Raw genomic sequence first — 16,836 nt, 5'->3', positions numbered from 1 at the left:
CTCCCACAGACTGAAAGACCTGCTGGTTAGGTGCATTGGCCCAAACAGGTGCCGGACTGTGGTGACTAGGGAAATTTCAGTAACTTCATTTCAGTGTTAATGTAAGCCTTACTTGTGACTAATAAATAAACTTTAACACCCTTGTCTGAGAGGGCAGATGAGCACTTTGCTCCCCAGTTACTACCAGTGTCATAATGAAACAGGGCAAGGGCTTGATTGTTTAGGATTGAGATGAGGAAACTTTTCTTCATTCAGAACGTTATGAATCTTTGGAATTCTCTACCTCAGAAGTGTGCAGATGCTTAATCATTGATTATATTCATGACTGAGATTTTGGACACCAGGAGAATCAAGGGATCGAGATTTAGGGGAGGGAAATGGCGCTGAGATAGCAGATCACACATGATCTTCTTTGAATGGTGGAGCAGGCTCAAGTGGCAATATGAACAACTCCTGCTCCTATTTGATATGGAACTAACAATTAAGAGGTGACTGATTTCCTTTATTCCCTATCGGAAATCACGGGTTCTACCTCATGACTCCTCCATGCTTTGGAGTCAGAAGTATGTGATCTGTGAACCAAGCCTCAAATCTGTGTCTCATCATGCTGTGATACGGTGCATTGGAGTAATACACTGTATTACTCTATTCTGCTCCACCTTATAACAAAAACAAATCCAGATGGTTCAACACATTGGCACACCAGTTTGCTGGAATGTGTGGTGTTGGGATCCAGGTTCAATCTTAAATTTATATCTGTTAAGTTTTAAATCTCATTGTCACAATGATAGGATAACTTCTGGGAAGGGAGTAGTTTGACTGAATTATTTTAGCTGCTTTTGGGTTTGTTATTATTTGCTTAGAAATAATTGGAATAATTTTGCTCTGTCATCAGATGCGTCTGTCTGAGATCAGAGATTTGTGTACGTGGTTTTTAAAGATACGACCTTAAATCTGTTATATTCTTATTTGTGTACTAACTCAAGTCATCAAGTCTCTGCATTTCTCTGTGAACTTAATTTTTAAAAAATTTATTCATGGTACTTGGGTCATAAAATGTAACTTAAGTATTATCGATGCATTTTCATGTTAGCCTATTTTGGTTAATGTTGTTTCTAGAAATCAAAATATATACTCTCCACTTGTTAATTTTGCCTGGTCTCTCGAGATGGAATGAAAATTGGATAGCTTAATCAACCCACCATACGCTTCTGCTCCTCTATAATATCCATTTACATAAATGTGTAGGCATTGTCAAGGAAAAAGGTGATTTCTGTTTTCTTGGTCAGAAAAGGTGTGTTGATAGAATCTTAAGGAAAAAAGTGAACAAAATGTGTTTCAAAACAGAAAGCTGTAATATTGTTCAACATTGGAATTGCTGGATCAAACTGAAAGTTTGCTATAAAATACTGCATGAAAATTGTGGATGTCAAATTGCTGCCCTTTTGTCACTGGATGGTGCTATAACTCTGTTTTGGCATTTAGATTTTGAAAATAATGGAAAACAGCTGCATGCGATATGACTCGATCATAAAACTTTTATTTGCATCAGATTCTTAAGTAATGCTGCTGTTACTTGCCAGTGCAGCAGAATTTAGCTGAAAACAGAAAGTTATGTAACGTGTGTTGTACTAAGATCGTGCCACATTAACTCTTCTCTCTGCTGAATAATGCCTTACCACTAACAGAGCAAATGCAATGATCTAATGCGTTAAGGGTTAAGGAAAAATAGTTAGTTCCTAGTGTACCCATGAGTGCCTGACTTGTAAAATTTTATAGAGCACACAAGCACCTGTAAAGTTTTAGAGGGTACACTCGAGTGAAGTGTTATGACTTTTAGAATTCCATACGTTAGAAGTGTGGACAATGGCAAGTCCTCCAAATGCAAAGAGGGAGATGGGAGATTCAGCAACTTTGCGAAAGGTTTCTTATTCCATCACTTTTCTTCCTGCCTTTATTTTTACATTCCTTTGCACATATTCTAAACTACTTCCCATGTGTTTCTTAAGCCTCTTACCCGCCTTCCACCCCTTCATTGTGAGAAAATGTAAACATAAATCTCTCTTCATTGTTCCAACAGACTTCAGCTTTAAAAGAGCATCCCATAATACACAAGTGTGTTGTTTTCATTTCCTACACCAGCTATTCTTGAGGGTTTACTGAGTCAACTACCAATTAGTGCTGAATAATAGGCACTTTAAGGCTGCGATTCAAGCACTAAGACCTGGATCGACACTGCCCTAATTCAAATCAGTTAGAATCTTTTCACCCCAGTATGGCTGCTTTCCAAAGGTAAAAGGACAATGTGCCAACCCACAGTACCTGATTGCATGATCTTTATTTTAACGACATTAAGTTTATTACTTTTCAGGTCCAGTAAAGTCTAAATGAAGAAACTTGAAATAAATGCAGTGCTGAAAAAATACAGCAGGCCCGGCAGCTTCTGTGCAGAGAGAATCAGCTAAGTTGTTGATGACTGACTCGAAACATTAGTTACTCCACTCTCTACACAAATACTGCCACACCAGCTCAGTCTTTCCAGTGCTTGTTCATTTTTTCCAGATTCTGAGTATCCACAGCATGTTGCTTTTGTTTCAATGAAGAAATTACTTAGGCTACCAATGCTGAAGCTGTGGAGGATTCATATTTCCAGTTGGGTGGAAGTACCCTCTTGGACTTGTAATAACACGCTAGCCTGTGGATTCTGCTTTCAATAAGAATCAAATGGAACTGTTGTAAGGGATCTGTTATCTCTTGTGAGTTGCATATCTCCTGTGTGCTGATTTCCCAAGCTGATCATTCTTTCTCCCCTCCTCTGTGCTCCCAGACTAATCTGTTTTGCTCAAATTCTACTGTGTGTTTCTGGGCTGATTTCTTCCTCCTCCAATGTGATATACCGATTACTACCGACTGTATCTATACTGTAGGCCTGGAAATTCTTTTGTGTTCATTTCCATTACAGCTGGGAATATCATCAAACTTGGCCCATTTGTCAGCTACTTCCTGCTGAAACCTTCATTAATGTCTTTGTTACTTCTAGACTTGATCATTCTAACATTCCTGGCTGGTCTCCCACAGTCTGCCCTTCAAAAACTTGAGGATATCCAAAAGTTTGCTGCCTATGTCTTCTGCATTATCCTGTTTACCTGTTGCTTATTGACCCATGTTGGCTCCCAGTCAATTAAAGTCTTGATTTTAAAATTCTTATTTTCAAATTCTTCCACTTGCCTTGTCCCTCCCTATGTCTGTAAACCCCTCCAGCCTCACAACACATTGTAAAGTCACCCAATCGCTAACACTGTTATTCAGCATTTCATTTGCTACAGAGGAAAAAAAATTAAAACAATTCAGACCTTGATAATGGAGGCAGATACAGTTAGGACTTTTATAGTGAAGGCACCGTTCAGAGGGAAAAGGACTACGAGAAAAAGGCAGGAAGTGAAACCAGTTAAATACCTCATGAAGGACACAGGACTCAATGGGCAAAATTATCTCCTCCTGTGCTGTAACTGTTCTATGATTCTAATTTTCCAAGACATTCATTTAATTCTGGCCCCTTGAGATCCCCAAATCTGAGCACTTCATCATTGTTGACCACACCTTCAGCTGCCTAGATCCTAAGCTCTGCGATTCCCTCCATGTCTCTACTTCCCCTTGCTCCTTTAAGACAAACCTTGATATCTGCTTCTTGGTCATCTGGCCTAACATCCCTTTAGGTGGCTTTATCATACTTGCTTTTATAATGCTCTTATGAAACACATTGCAATGCTTATTACATTAAAGGCACTGCATATAGTTGTTTGTTAATTTCATTAATAGGGTGTTAATTTTCCCATACATGAACCCAGTATTTGGAATTCTGCATAGGTTCAGCACTAATTACCTTTAGCAAGGTCTTAGCTTTTTATTTGATTTGATTTATTATTGTCACATGTATGAGCATACAGTGAAAAGTATTGTTTCTTGCACACTTTACAGACAAAGTATACTGTTCATAGAGAAGGAACGGAGAGAGTGCAGAATGTCGTGTTACAGTCATAGCTAGGGTGTAGAGAAGGATCAGCTTAATGCAAGGTCAGTCCATTGAAAAGTCTGACAGCAGCAGGGAAAAAGCTGTTCTTGAGTCAGTTGGTACATGACCTCAGACTTTTGTATCTTTTTCCCGACAGAAGAAGGTGGAAGAGAGAATGCCTGGAGTGCATGGGGGCCTTAATTATGCTGGCTGCTTTGCTGAGGCAGCAGGAAATGTAGACAGAGTCAGTGGATGGGAGGCTGGTTTGCATGATGGATTGAACTACATTCACAATCTTTTGTAGTTCCTTGCGGTCTTGGGCAGAGCAGGAGCCATACTTTCTTCGAGCCTTTTTTTAAAAAAAACTCCTTTTTGAGAGCTTAGCAATGTTCAGAGCATGGCTAAAAACAGGCAAGGTACTTGAATACTTTGTTTCAAACACCACTTTCATGACTTTTTATTACTAAATTTGGCAAGCTCGGGGATGACTATATGCTTTAAGCACTGATGCATAAATCAAGGTTAGAGATCTTAAAAAATGCCCCCTTAGGCCAATTTATTCATGTGTGCTCATTTCTTTTCTACTTCATTCTTTTCACTGTTCATGGTTGGAAATACATTATTGGAACCATTCCAAACGCAGACAGCACTTGACCGAGTAGTTGCGAGTGTTGCATTTTCAACTATCAAACCAGCAAAATCATTTGTATGAAAACATTCATTGGAGTATTAGAGTGTATTAAATCTCAACATGGAAGTTAACCCAGCATGAATAGGCTGTTAAATAGAAATGTTGAGCAGGAACATAGGGACATTATTTGTGGAATTGTGACAAAACAGCACCAACTGAGAGAAAATAACTCGGAAAGTAGAAAAAAAGCACTTTATAAATTATCTCATGTACTTTAGCAGAATGGTAAAATCAGTTCATTTGCATACAAATAAATAAAATACCTAATGGAAGGGATGGATTCGGTTAAAATGCCCATCTGTTTGGCTAAGGATTTAAGAGCTTTGGTTCTGCAGTAATTGTAGAAGTGGTAGGATTTGAAATGGATTGGGTGAAAAATGGTATTGAAAGTAAATACATTGGGGCAGCATGGTGTCACAGTGGTTAGTGCTGCTGCCTCACAGCGCCAGAAACACAGGTTCAATTCTGGCCTTGGGTGACTGTATGGAGTTTGAACGTTCTCCCCATGTCTGTGTGCATTGTTTCTGGGTGCTCCAGTTTCCTCCCACAGTCCAAAGATGTGCAGGGTCGGTGGATTGGTGACGGTAGTTTTCCCGTTAGTAACCAAAGATGTGTAGGTTAGGTGGATTAGTCAGGGTAAATGCACGGGGGTTACAGGGATTGAGGGGTGGGTCTCTCTGCCAGAGGGGCCAACTGGCGGCCTCCTGCACTGTCGGGATCCTGTAAATTGTTTTAATAAATCTGCTATAAATTATTTGTTGTAAATTAGTATGGAGAACACTGGCAGGGCAAGCCACATTTTCTTTTTAAGCCACATTTTTAAAAAAATTTATTCAATACATTTTAGGATTTTGAAAATAACTACAACAACATGCTAATACTAAAAAAAAAGCCTTTGTAGTAATCTTTGTAGTGGGTGCATCTTTTGTTTAAAATCGAATTGTTTTTACCAAATTTCTGTTTACAGAAAAGTTACTTGATTCACATAAAGAATGGCTTTCCAAAATTTTTAAAGCATTTTTTAAACATTTTCTCCCATTTAAAATGTTTCTTGTCATGTGTTTTTTTTTCAATTTTCATTGATAGTTCCAATTTTTTGTTTACTTATAGGCCTATCAAAGTGGATCCGTCAACAAATCCAACATCATCCCAATTTCAACTGTGCTTTAGATTCACTATGTATGTTTTCCAATGCTCAGCAAAAGGATCTTGAATACTTACCCAAGATTCTCAGTACAGTACCCGCACACGTCGAGGACAAGGGTCATGAGCCACAGATTGCCAGCACACAAATCTTGTTGGAAAATGGTATTCCGAAATGCAGCCCGCCTAATGTTCTCCCAACAAGCCAGAAGACTAACCCTAATGTCATTCCTACACCTGCCTGCTGTGATGTCAGTAAAATGAACCCTACAGAAGTACCTGGTTAGTATTAATAAAATGACCCCCTGTCCCCGTGCCACATATTGACACTGCATTGATGTGACATCAAAGGGAGGGATGGATAGCGAAGTGCCGACTCCGATCCGGGTTGGCGAGGGGAGTCCCTGAGATCTCCACGGAGGGCTGCGGGTAGATTTACTTAGGTTATGATCAGGGCACCCTTTAAAGATCTCTATGCAGCTGTGTTTTGCCAGTGTGTTGAAGCCCCACTGCCCTGCATGATGGCATGAAACACCCACCTTGATTTTTTTATGCAGAGTGTTGTAAGATCTGGCAAGAAATCCAGCCTGTTTCTCTGGAGAGTAACATGCCAGTTTTCCCCCTCCAGAAATAACACACTGCCATTTTTTGGTAAGATTCCCCCATAAATTCTGTTTCTCTCTCCAAAGACACTGGCAGATCTGATATTTTCTGTTTTTATTTCAGATTATCAGCCACCAAGGTATGTGCTTATGACCCTAGCCCCAATTTTGTTAGTTTTTTTTGCTGGTTTGGTTTTCACTTTATCGATTTACTTTGCATTCAGGCAGCTGCTATCCTATCACTCACACACCTAAGCATATCTTTTGTTTCTTTACTCATCCCATTACCACTCCTTTTGGCTTTTTTTCATCTTCTCATCCTTGGTATTGTTCAAGTTTAATGGGCCTTTTACTGTATCTCTAAAATATATTTTCTATGGTGTGGTGCTCAAAACCTGACCAGTTACTTCACAACAATGGCTTTATTTGAGAGTTCAGTACGGTACTGGTGAATAACAGACTTCTTTGAACTTAACATGATTCTATACAACAATCATGATCTGAGTGCATGATCGATGTTCAAACGCTCACTCATGGTTTTATTTAACTTTTCAAAGTAGGTTTTGTATTGCTGTGAAAAGCTAATGTTAGCCTCATTTGGGGTAAAGTTTTGCTGCAGTTCATGACATTTATTATAATAATTATTGTTCGTTTTGCAGACAATGAGGAAACAAATCCTACAACCATAATTACCAAGACCCCACTCTTCAGATATACCAGAAAAGAGAATAAATGTAAAGATGGTGACTCAAAAAACGAATCAAGATCTATCATGCAGTATTTCACAAAAAGGCCTCTGACTTCAACACCTGTCCAAACACTATCAACGCAGTCGTATTTTCCATCCATTCAGTTGATGCAAGATGATTGTAATAAGAACACGATGTTCAAATCTGTTAGACAGGCACAACTAAAAACAGAAATCATTTCATTTAAGTTTGAGAACATGTTACAGGAAAATACTACTACATCAATAAGCAGAGAGGATTTATTAAATGCAGTAAAACATGAGCTACAAGATAATAGAGAAAACCAAACAGCTTATGATAGTGCAGGAAATTCTTATAACAGCTCCATGGTTGTATCACCCTCCTCTGCTGTTGGGATGTTAAGTGAGGATGAGGCAGAGGTGATGGAAATACCATCCACAGTTAGCACTGATATGCAGCAGCCTGCAGAGGAAGAAGATGATGTTAAGGAGGATGAGACACAGTGTTTTACCCCTGAACTTTTTGACAAGGATCCAGAGGAAGAACGTTTAGAAACAGCAAGGGGAGATAATTTACCAGATGTTGTCAAAGTTGATGATATTTTTGGTTTTGCTGCTGCACCTGAGAACCAGCGAGTTGAATGCAGGGAAAAGTTTCAGAGTATAAATGGAGGACCCAGCTACTTTCACAAGCCGACTAAACCCAGTGAAAGTTATATCACACAGTCAGTTTTTGAACAGAAGAAAGATGATCTCACCAGTTTGTGTTCCAACTTGGTAGCGAAAGACAAATCTGTGCCTAACTTAGCTATGCTGATAGATGAGGAGGAGGATGTCAGTGTAAGACATCAGCACGGTGATGAGCTGACAAAAACTGACAAAATAGCAAAGAGCAGACACCATAGGCTGTCCAGGTCTAGAAATAAAGGTACAAGCTTGATAACGGATTATGTATATACATAACATCTAAACTTCCCTACAGACATTAACTAACGTGAAACAAATATCCGACCCATCATGACTTGTTCTCATTTAAGAATATATGTTTATCAATCAAGCTAAGCTATTTAATATAATCTCTTAGCCTATAGGTTTTCTTTAAAGATTTTGTTTAAGATTAGGAATATTCATGTTGGGGAATAGAACATCTTGTGAAATTTCAGGTCACAGATGGAATGGGAGGGAGGGAGGAGAGACTCCTCCACTCAGTCTTAGCAATATGCTTCAGTTCCAACTTCTGAAGTGTATTTTCTACTGCAGCAGTGTTTTAAATTTGCTACACAATATGGACCTTGCTGTATAAAAGAGCCAATTAACCCCAAAATCAGTGCAAGTTTGTTATTTGGACCAATACCAGCTACGAACTGAAATTTCTGTACCTCATTTCACATAGCACTTGCAAAGGTACTAAACAAAAGGATTAGGTAATGACACTAGTAAATTCAAACCATGTAAGAACAATAGATTTGAGTGCCTTTTGCATGAAAATTAATCATAGCAGAATTATGTTGGATTCTGTTATACTTTTGTCACAATGTGTTGCTGATTCACTCCATAAGTTGACATCCAAATATGCTGAAGACATCTAATTGCAGCTATGTGTAGTTGTGCAAAGCACATTTACAGAGAGATTTTATTAGTAAGTTGTGCATTTGTGGACTAGAAATTCAAAAATGTGATCTTAAGATAGCCACCATAGATTCACTGCTATTTGGGAGTATATTGAACAAAAAACAGATAACCATTGTTTATTAAATGGAAATACCTTAATGCAATGATAATGTTTGTTCTTAAGCTATCACATCAAATAGTCTTCTAAGACAAAACTACTGACAGCGAACATTGAGAATTATTGATGAGGCAGTGGTTTTGTAATTATGTTTTTGAGCAGTTTTTAGTTAATCTTGCATTGCTGTCAATTTGTGCAATGTCATATGGCACTTTATGAGAATTTATTTTGGCAGAACTGCTGTGACACCAGAGGCTTTGACATTTATAATCCATTGCTGATTTGCTGCAATTCCTGAAAGGCAGAATGTGTTGTCTTGGAAAAACCTACTTCTTTATGTCTGCTACTTCATAAATAATTTGATTTTTAAATAATAAAATGCAATTGTTAGAAAGCAAAATCATCATGAACCCAGCAATGTGCCCCTTTTCATGGAGCCTGGTTCCTTTAGTGTGACCTTGGTCTGTAAATTCAGAGGAGTAGAGGCGGTGGCACAAAATAGATAGTATTGGATAGACTGACTGATGCAGTCGCTGTGCACAATGAACAGCCAAACCGATAACACCCAGTTAATGACACTGCCAGAGACAACATTTTACCTCCAGGAGTACAACCATCTGTTCCTATTTCATTGTACAGTTTTGCAAAATAATCTCAGTTAGGTCTAATTTCTGGTAGTAGATTGAATCTGATTTGTTCCCAACATATACCTCTGGTCGCACCCCAACCCGAGAAGTGGATTGCCAGGGTACCAAATAATGAGAGTGGAAAAAAGGAGAAGAACATTCCTATAGAGGATCCTTCTCCTTTAGGAGTTTAGAGATTTATAAAAGCTGCTTGTCACAGTCACATGACTGACACATTTGTATCAGAAGCTGTAAATTTAGTTCTGTTTGTAAAAATTAAATGGTCATCAAAGCAAACTGTTAAACCTGTATCTTTTAACTCTGCATGAGAACTGTACCTTGTGTTTTCAAATGTTTATTGATTTAAGGTTTTACTTACTACAGTAAATATAAAAATAGGTAAAATTTCCTTTGGAGGGATTTCATGTGATTAAATTTCATATCTGGAATTCATTGTCAAAATGGCCTAGGTATTATATTTTTGGCTTAGGATATCATGAAATATGTTAAAATGTAATCTCCGGACGTAATAATCATATAGTTAGTGTAATGTGAAGAGAAGAACATTTCTTTTTAGTTGGTAGCTCTTAATTTTAATAGACATTTGGCAAAGTGACGGTTCTCAGTTGACGTCACTAATTTTTGCTGCATTACCCCTGGAGGAATGATATTAGAACATTTTATGCACCAAATTGCTAGTGATTTGTTTCTTAAAGACAATTATTTTCCTCTTTGTGATTTTTCCTCGTCATGTGATATTTCCACATCTTCCCTCTCAATTTTGCTCTGAAACCACGAGAAGATGTGGGAGATGGCCCCATAGGTGTCTTGGCTCCAGTGTTTGCTTCCTCTCTTTGTAGGAGCACCTACCCTCTGATTGAAGCCTCACCATGGTGGCATGGCTAAGATATTATCCCAATAAGAACATTGGAAATCATGGGTCTGAGCTTAAAGTCTGTAACTCCACACTGCAAGACGTTGAAGCCGCAGTATGCTATTTCACATGGTTGCAATTTGAAGTTTCAGTATCTGTGAACAAATGTATTATCCTATTTATCATGTTATTATTGGATACCATAATATCAAGGTCTAATACAAATTGGTTATGTATACTGATACAAATCTACCTGGTTATACATGCTTTTTTTTATTGTTGTATCTTTCACATGTCTTCTGCAGAACATTGTAAGATTGTGTTTGAATGGAATCTCACTGGAACTCTTTCAAGCTATTCAAATTGACAACATTAATCTTGTCCAAATCCTCCATCTCCCAAAAGGCAAGGGAAGAGGGGACACAAGGCAAGGGAAGGGGGGAAAGGGGCAGGGAAATAAAATTTCCCAAAACATACCAAATGAACCATTCTTAAGGAGCACTGGAGGTAATCAACTGAATCGTGAAGCTACTTTCGTTGCCACACTTGTGCTGAGGGTTGTTCTGTTAACGCCCCCCCCCCCCAAGTCACTTCATCACTACAGAGTTTTTGACTATTCCCCATTTTAAAGAAAAAGTGGGACTGAGCAGGAGGCATTTGACTTGAGGATGAACCTGTTGTTTGAATTTAGTGTTAGATTTATGCTTTCTTGTAATATCATTTATTCTGATCTGCAAAATTCAGATTTGACTGTAATGGGGAAGGAATCTGCAGGAATTTTTTTTTTAAGAACAAGAGGGTTGGAATAAAAATTCTGTACTATCCACCTTGATCAAGTGAAATTTAAATTTATTTTACTGGACTGGGCTACAGATCTGTTAAAAGTACTAACACCATAGAACCATACAGCATAGAAGGAGCCTATTTAGTGAATGTAAGAGATGTCCATTTAATCTCATTCCCCAGACCATATCCTTGCAAATATTTTTCTTTTCAATATTCAATTCCTTGTTCAAAGTTATTAATGAATCTACTTTCACTATCCTCCCAGGCAATGCATTTCAGAACACCGTAGTAACTCATTGTTTAAAAAATTTCTATCCATTTTCCTCGGGCTCTCTTGCCACTTATCTTAAAATAGCACCGAGTGCCAAATGTTGTTGCAAATTGAAATGTTACTTTAGATGTTCATAGAAACTACTTAATACTGTTCGACATTTTGAAGTCCATAATTTTGTAATTTACTGGATTGTTGTACTTTATTCAGCAGAAAACTGTATTCCCCATGAGCAATTCCACTCAGCCTTCCCATAGTTTTTAGTTTGATGCAGTAGTTTATTTAGTGGGTTTTTAATAAGCTGAGATTGCTATCAGTGTCGATACATTGTTCTTTTCATTTGAATTGTGACAATACATTCAATTAAAAATTCTTATATCTTGAATAATATCGGTTGCATTTAAAGTGACGGTAGTTGAGAAATTCATTGCTAAAAAGTGACTCATTTATTTTCCACCTTCTTAAATTTCTTTTCCTAGGCACCAATAATTCCTCAGCTTTTTCCGGTGGGAAAAGCCAAGCCATTTTTCCTAACAAGGTTTCTTTGGGTCTGTCAAAGCCCTGTATGCAGGAGGGCCAAGGAGCCTGTTCAGATCAGCGCATTTGTCTAAGAGGTAGAAAAACTGTTACAAAAGAGAATAGTGTTAAACAGCCAACACCAAATGCACTAACTAAGCGTGAAGATGACTTAGAAGCCTCAGATAAGACGCCCAGCCAGAAAAACAAAAATGGCTCTGCTAAAAGGAGCGAAGAGCGCAAACAAAGCAAAATGAAAAGATGCAATAGGAGCCATTTGGCAAAGGGGAAGACTATGAAATCCCACAGTGGGAAGATTTTTCAGGCAGCAAAGGAAAACTTGTTTGTGGAGGAATTAGTGGAAAGACCCACTTTGAGGGGATTAAGCACACAAATTAACCATGTGGCGGATACTTCAATGAAGAGTAAGCCCATTTTATCCAGTGTCGTTGGTTGCAAGAGACAGAGGAAAATGAGAGGAGAAAGGACAGAAGATACACCAAATGAAACAACCTATAAATTAAGAAGTATGTATGTAAATAAACTCTCCAAAAGACCCATGCAAAACAAAACACAGATAGAAAAGCTAAATTGCTTCAATAATAATGAGAAATGCAGCCTGGCAACCCAGACTGATGGAATATATGATGCATCCCATAATGAAAGATCCAGCAAAATACTGTTTCCCAAGGAATATAGAAATAAGCTTATAAAATCTTGTGATTCTAAACCAATGAACAGAATTCAGCTAAAAAAGAAAAGAAAATGTATAAGCCTCCACATCTATGATACCACTTCACAGTTTGAGGAACACAATGGAAAGTCAAAAACAGCAAAAGAAAAAGCATCAGTTATGACATTTGAATTGTTAATACCAGAACAGCATTCTTCCCCATTGGAGATTGTTCAATGCAGCGAAGATAAACTGAAAAGTTCAATTTCAGCCTTAAATTCTAAAGATAATAGGACAATTGTCCAGGGAAACAAATATTCAGATCCAGCGGACATACTGCGACTCAAAGAGGATACAAATATAAATGAAATTAATCCAGTTTTTAATATAGGTAGTGATGCCCTGGTTTTAAAGAAAGGATCGGGAAATAATTCACCAGCTGCAGAAATCGTAATCTCTGCCACAAAAATGCTAAAGGCCAGCTCTGAAGGTGAGAGATTTAACTCCAGGCAGCTGTGAGTTTGTCATGTTATTCCACATTGTAAATATTGGAAGGACTTGAATTTAGAGAAAATTTACTTTTTAAAATGGTCAACTTGTTTTTTAGTAAACTGAAATTAACTACGATAGAAGGTGACCAGAAGCATAGTTCTAAAAAAGTCACTTGTAAACAGCAAAACATGGCCACATCTTTAATTATAAATGATCTGGGCCCTGAGCAGATAATGTGTTTTTGTTGAAAGCTTGAAATATACGTGCAATATAAATGAAGTCTTTAAGGATAATGGAGATTATGTAAGATTATATTGGTATGAAAAAGATAATTCTTACAATCTTACAAAGTAAATACGGTACACCAGAAGTCTTTTTAAAGTTTATTTGTTAGTCACAAGTAAGGCTTACATTAACACTGCAATGATGTTACTGTGAAAGTCTGTAAGTTGGAAAGTGTTGAATGTTAGTTCAACAAAGAGAAATGAGATAGCATTAGGAGGTAACCGTAACCAGTCTGTTTCACATTGATGGTAGAAAAACTCAGGACTAATATAAAGGATAAGAATAAACAATTCGAAAGTAATTGAAAAGATAGATCTTCCTTGAATAATTTCATCAACTTTTTCACAGAAACTGTAAAGTGCACAGACATCTTTTTTATTTGTTTGTGGAATCTGGGCTTGCTGTCAAGGCCACCGTTTATTGACCAAACCTAATCATCCTTAAGAAAAATGAAGGTGTTCTGCTAAGGCTATGCACTGTTGGGTAGGGAATTCCAGGATATAGATCCACTGATGATAAAGGAACAATTACACATTTCCAAGTCAAGATAGCTTGAACGGGAGCTCGTAGGTGGTTGTATTCCCATATAGCTGCTGCTCTTATAGAGTAGTTTCAGATGGTATCAAAGGTAAAGTTACAGCGTTATTACAATACTGTCTAAAAGATAACAAGTAGGAATAGGTAAATATTTCCTCAATTGACAAGCAGTGTTCCTCAGGGTTTTAGTGTTGGGACAATATATTTCATTTTCATTACAGTCTTGATCTAAACATGGATAAGAGAATTGAACTCAAAAGTGTGGTGCAAGTGACTGCCCTTTGACATCAAGGCAGCATTTGATTGAGTATGGCATCAAAGAGCCCTAACAAAACCAAGGCCAATGGGAACCAGGGAAATCTTTCCAAAGCTGCAGTCATACTGAGCCCAATTGTTAGAGGCTAATCATCTGAATCCCAGGATATTGCTGGAGTTGTTCGTCAGGGGAGTGTTCTAGGCAAAACCAACTTCAGCTATTCCATCAATGACCTTCCCTCCATTGTAAGGTCAGGAGTGAGGATGCTTGCTTGCGAGGAATTCACTGCCTTTCACAACTCCTCAGATACTGAAGCAGTCCATGCCCACATGCAGCAAGACATGGACAACATTCAATCTTGTGTTGATAAGTGGTTAGTAACACACCACACAAGTGCCAGGCAATGACCATCTCCAAGACAGAATGTAACCCCCCTCCCCATGATATTCAAGGACATTACCATCACCCAATCCCCAACATCAACATCCTGGGAGATTACAATTGAACAGAAAGCTATCTGAACAAACATTGCCTCTTAACTCCCCAAAACCTGTCCACCAACTACAAAGCAGTAGTCAGGAGTGTGATGGAATGCCTCCACTTGCCTGGATGAGTGAGACTCCAACAACACTAACGAAGCTTGATACAATCAAGGGCCAAGCAGCCCACTTGATAGGCCATTCACCACCTTAAGTACTTTCTCTCCCTCACTACCAATGCACAGTGATTATAATGTGTATCCTCAACAAAATGCATTGGAGTAACTCATCCAGCAGTTACAAATCTGCAACATCTACTACAGTAAATGGGAGGCCATCTATTTTGGTGGGAATAATAGCAAAATGGATTATTATTTAAATGGTAACAAATTGCAGCATGCTACTGTATAGAGAGACCTGGGTGTCCTTGTGTATGAATCACAGAAAGCTGATTTGCAGGTGCAGCAGGAAATTAAGAAGGCAAATGGAATTTTGTCCTTCATTGCTAGAGAGATGGAGTTTAAAAACAGCGAGGTTATGTTGCAGCTATAAGGAGCTGGTGAGACCACACCTAGAGTGCTGAGTACAGTTTTGGTCTCCTTACTTGAGAAAGCACTGGAGGGGTTACAGAGGAGATTCATTGAGATTCCAGAGTTGAGAGGGTTGGTTTATGAGGAGAGACTGAGCAGACTAAGGCTATATTCATTGGAATTCAGAAGAACAAGGGGAGATTGTATAGAAGCACATGAGATTGTGAAGGGAGTAGATAAGATAGAAGTAGGGAAGTCGTTTCCACTGGCAGAACTAAGGGGCATGGCCTCAAAATAAGAGGGAGCAAATTTAAGACTGAGTTGAGGAGGAACTTGTTCACATAAAGGTTGTGAATCTGTAGAATTCCCCACCCAGTGAAGCAGTTGAGGCTATCTCATTGAATGTTTTTAATGCAAGGGTGGATGAAGTTTTGAATAGTAAAGGAATTAAGAGCTATGGTGAGCAGGCAAGTAAGTGGAACTGCATTTATGAAAAGATAAGCTATGATTTTATTGAATGGTGGAGCAGACTGGAGGGGCTAAATGGCCTACTCCTACTCCTAGTTCTTATGTTTTACATAGAAGGACGTGGACAGCAGACACACAGGAACACAACTGCAAGTTTCCCTTCAAAGCACACACCAGCCTGACGTGGAATTACATCATCATTGCTTCAATGTCACTGAGTCAAAATCCTGGAACCCCTTCCTTAACAGCATTATAGATGTATCTACACCACAGGGACTTCAGTGTCTTATGATCCCAGTTGATGTTACTACTGGGAGGGATGGTTCCAGAATAGAACCCTGGCTCAAAACACCATAATTTTTACTTTTCTTAGAAAATGTGGCTGAACAGAGTCACAGCAATGCCAGTTAGGTTTTAGCAACCAAAAAAAATTAAACATGACAAGTCTGACTATAATACTCTTTCACTCCCACTTCACAGCTGAACACAGATTTGAAGAATAATGCAGCTCACAAAGTATATCCTATGCTATAATATTCTCAGCTACCACACAGTCCCTGTACTCCAACTGGCTAACTGGTCAGACAACAATTCACTCTGAAGCAAAGCGGTGAATATCACACAATTGAGTTATGAATTTCTCCTTAAATACCCTCACCCATAGATCATTGTTTCACTCTCAAAAGAAGCAGTTTGGAATCTTCTTACAAACAATATCCCGTGGGTGTTTTCAGCAAGAATCCAGCTCCTGGATTTTCAACTCTGTCTTCAGTATGACTTTGTCTTAAATAGCCAAGTGTATTAAAGTTTTTCACACAATCTCTGAGATGGTCAGTCCCCAACCAAATACTATTGCTCCAAACATTGGAATATAATTAAGATTGCTTCAGATATCAGGCATCTCTCTGGCCAATTTCACCCTGTCTGCTCTTTTTAGTTCCATTTATAACTTCAGTACCCTGCTCAAATTCAAGTTCCTGTTTTCCTTTTTACTTGAATCCCTTGAAAAAGCCTCTTCGTTCCTTAGTTTCTAGGACAAACTGCCCTTTAGTTTCTCTGGAATTTGCTTTCTTGCCATTGTATGGCTTTTCTTTTAGCAGAGCCAAGAGAGCTGTTCCCTCACTGCTAAGTTCTTTCTGCCATGAGTTCAGTTAAAC

The 16,836-nt window shown here is 38.4% G+C and overlaps 1 protein-coding gene across 2 annotated transcripts in view; it reads left to right on the top strand.

Annotated features, from left to right (window-relative positions):
- The window catches only part of brip1 (BRCA1 interacting helicase 1), a 222,200-nt gene extending 210,411 nt beyond the window's left edge, over positions 1–11,789 (top strand). For both annotated transcript variants that reach the window (XM_080210671.1, XM_080210670.1), the window contains 2 exons: positions 5,814–6,128; positions 7,108–11,789. In XM_080210671.1, coding sequence (XP_080066797.1) covers positions 5,814–6,128; positions 7,108–8,120 — 1,328 coding nt within the window. In that variant the 3' untranslated portion in view covers positions 8,121–11,789. The remainder of the gene's footprint in view (positions 1–5,813; positions 6,129–7,107) is intronic.
- The last annotated feature ends 5,047 nt before the right edge of the window (positions 11,790–16,836 follow it).

The sequence above is a fragment of the Carcharhinus amblyrhynchos genome, chromosome 23, assembly GCF_965287045.1.
Source record: "Carcharhinus amblyrhynchos chromosome 23, sCarAmb.v2.hapA, whole genome shotgun sequence".
Classification (NCBI taxonomy): domain Eukaryota; kingdom Metazoa; phylum Chordata; class Chondrichthyes; order Carcharhiniformes; family Carcharhinidae; genus Carcharhinus; species Carcharhinus amblyrhynchos.
The sequence above is the reverse complement of the archived record's forward strand: the minus strand, read 5'-3'. Positions and strand labels throughout refer to the sequence as shown.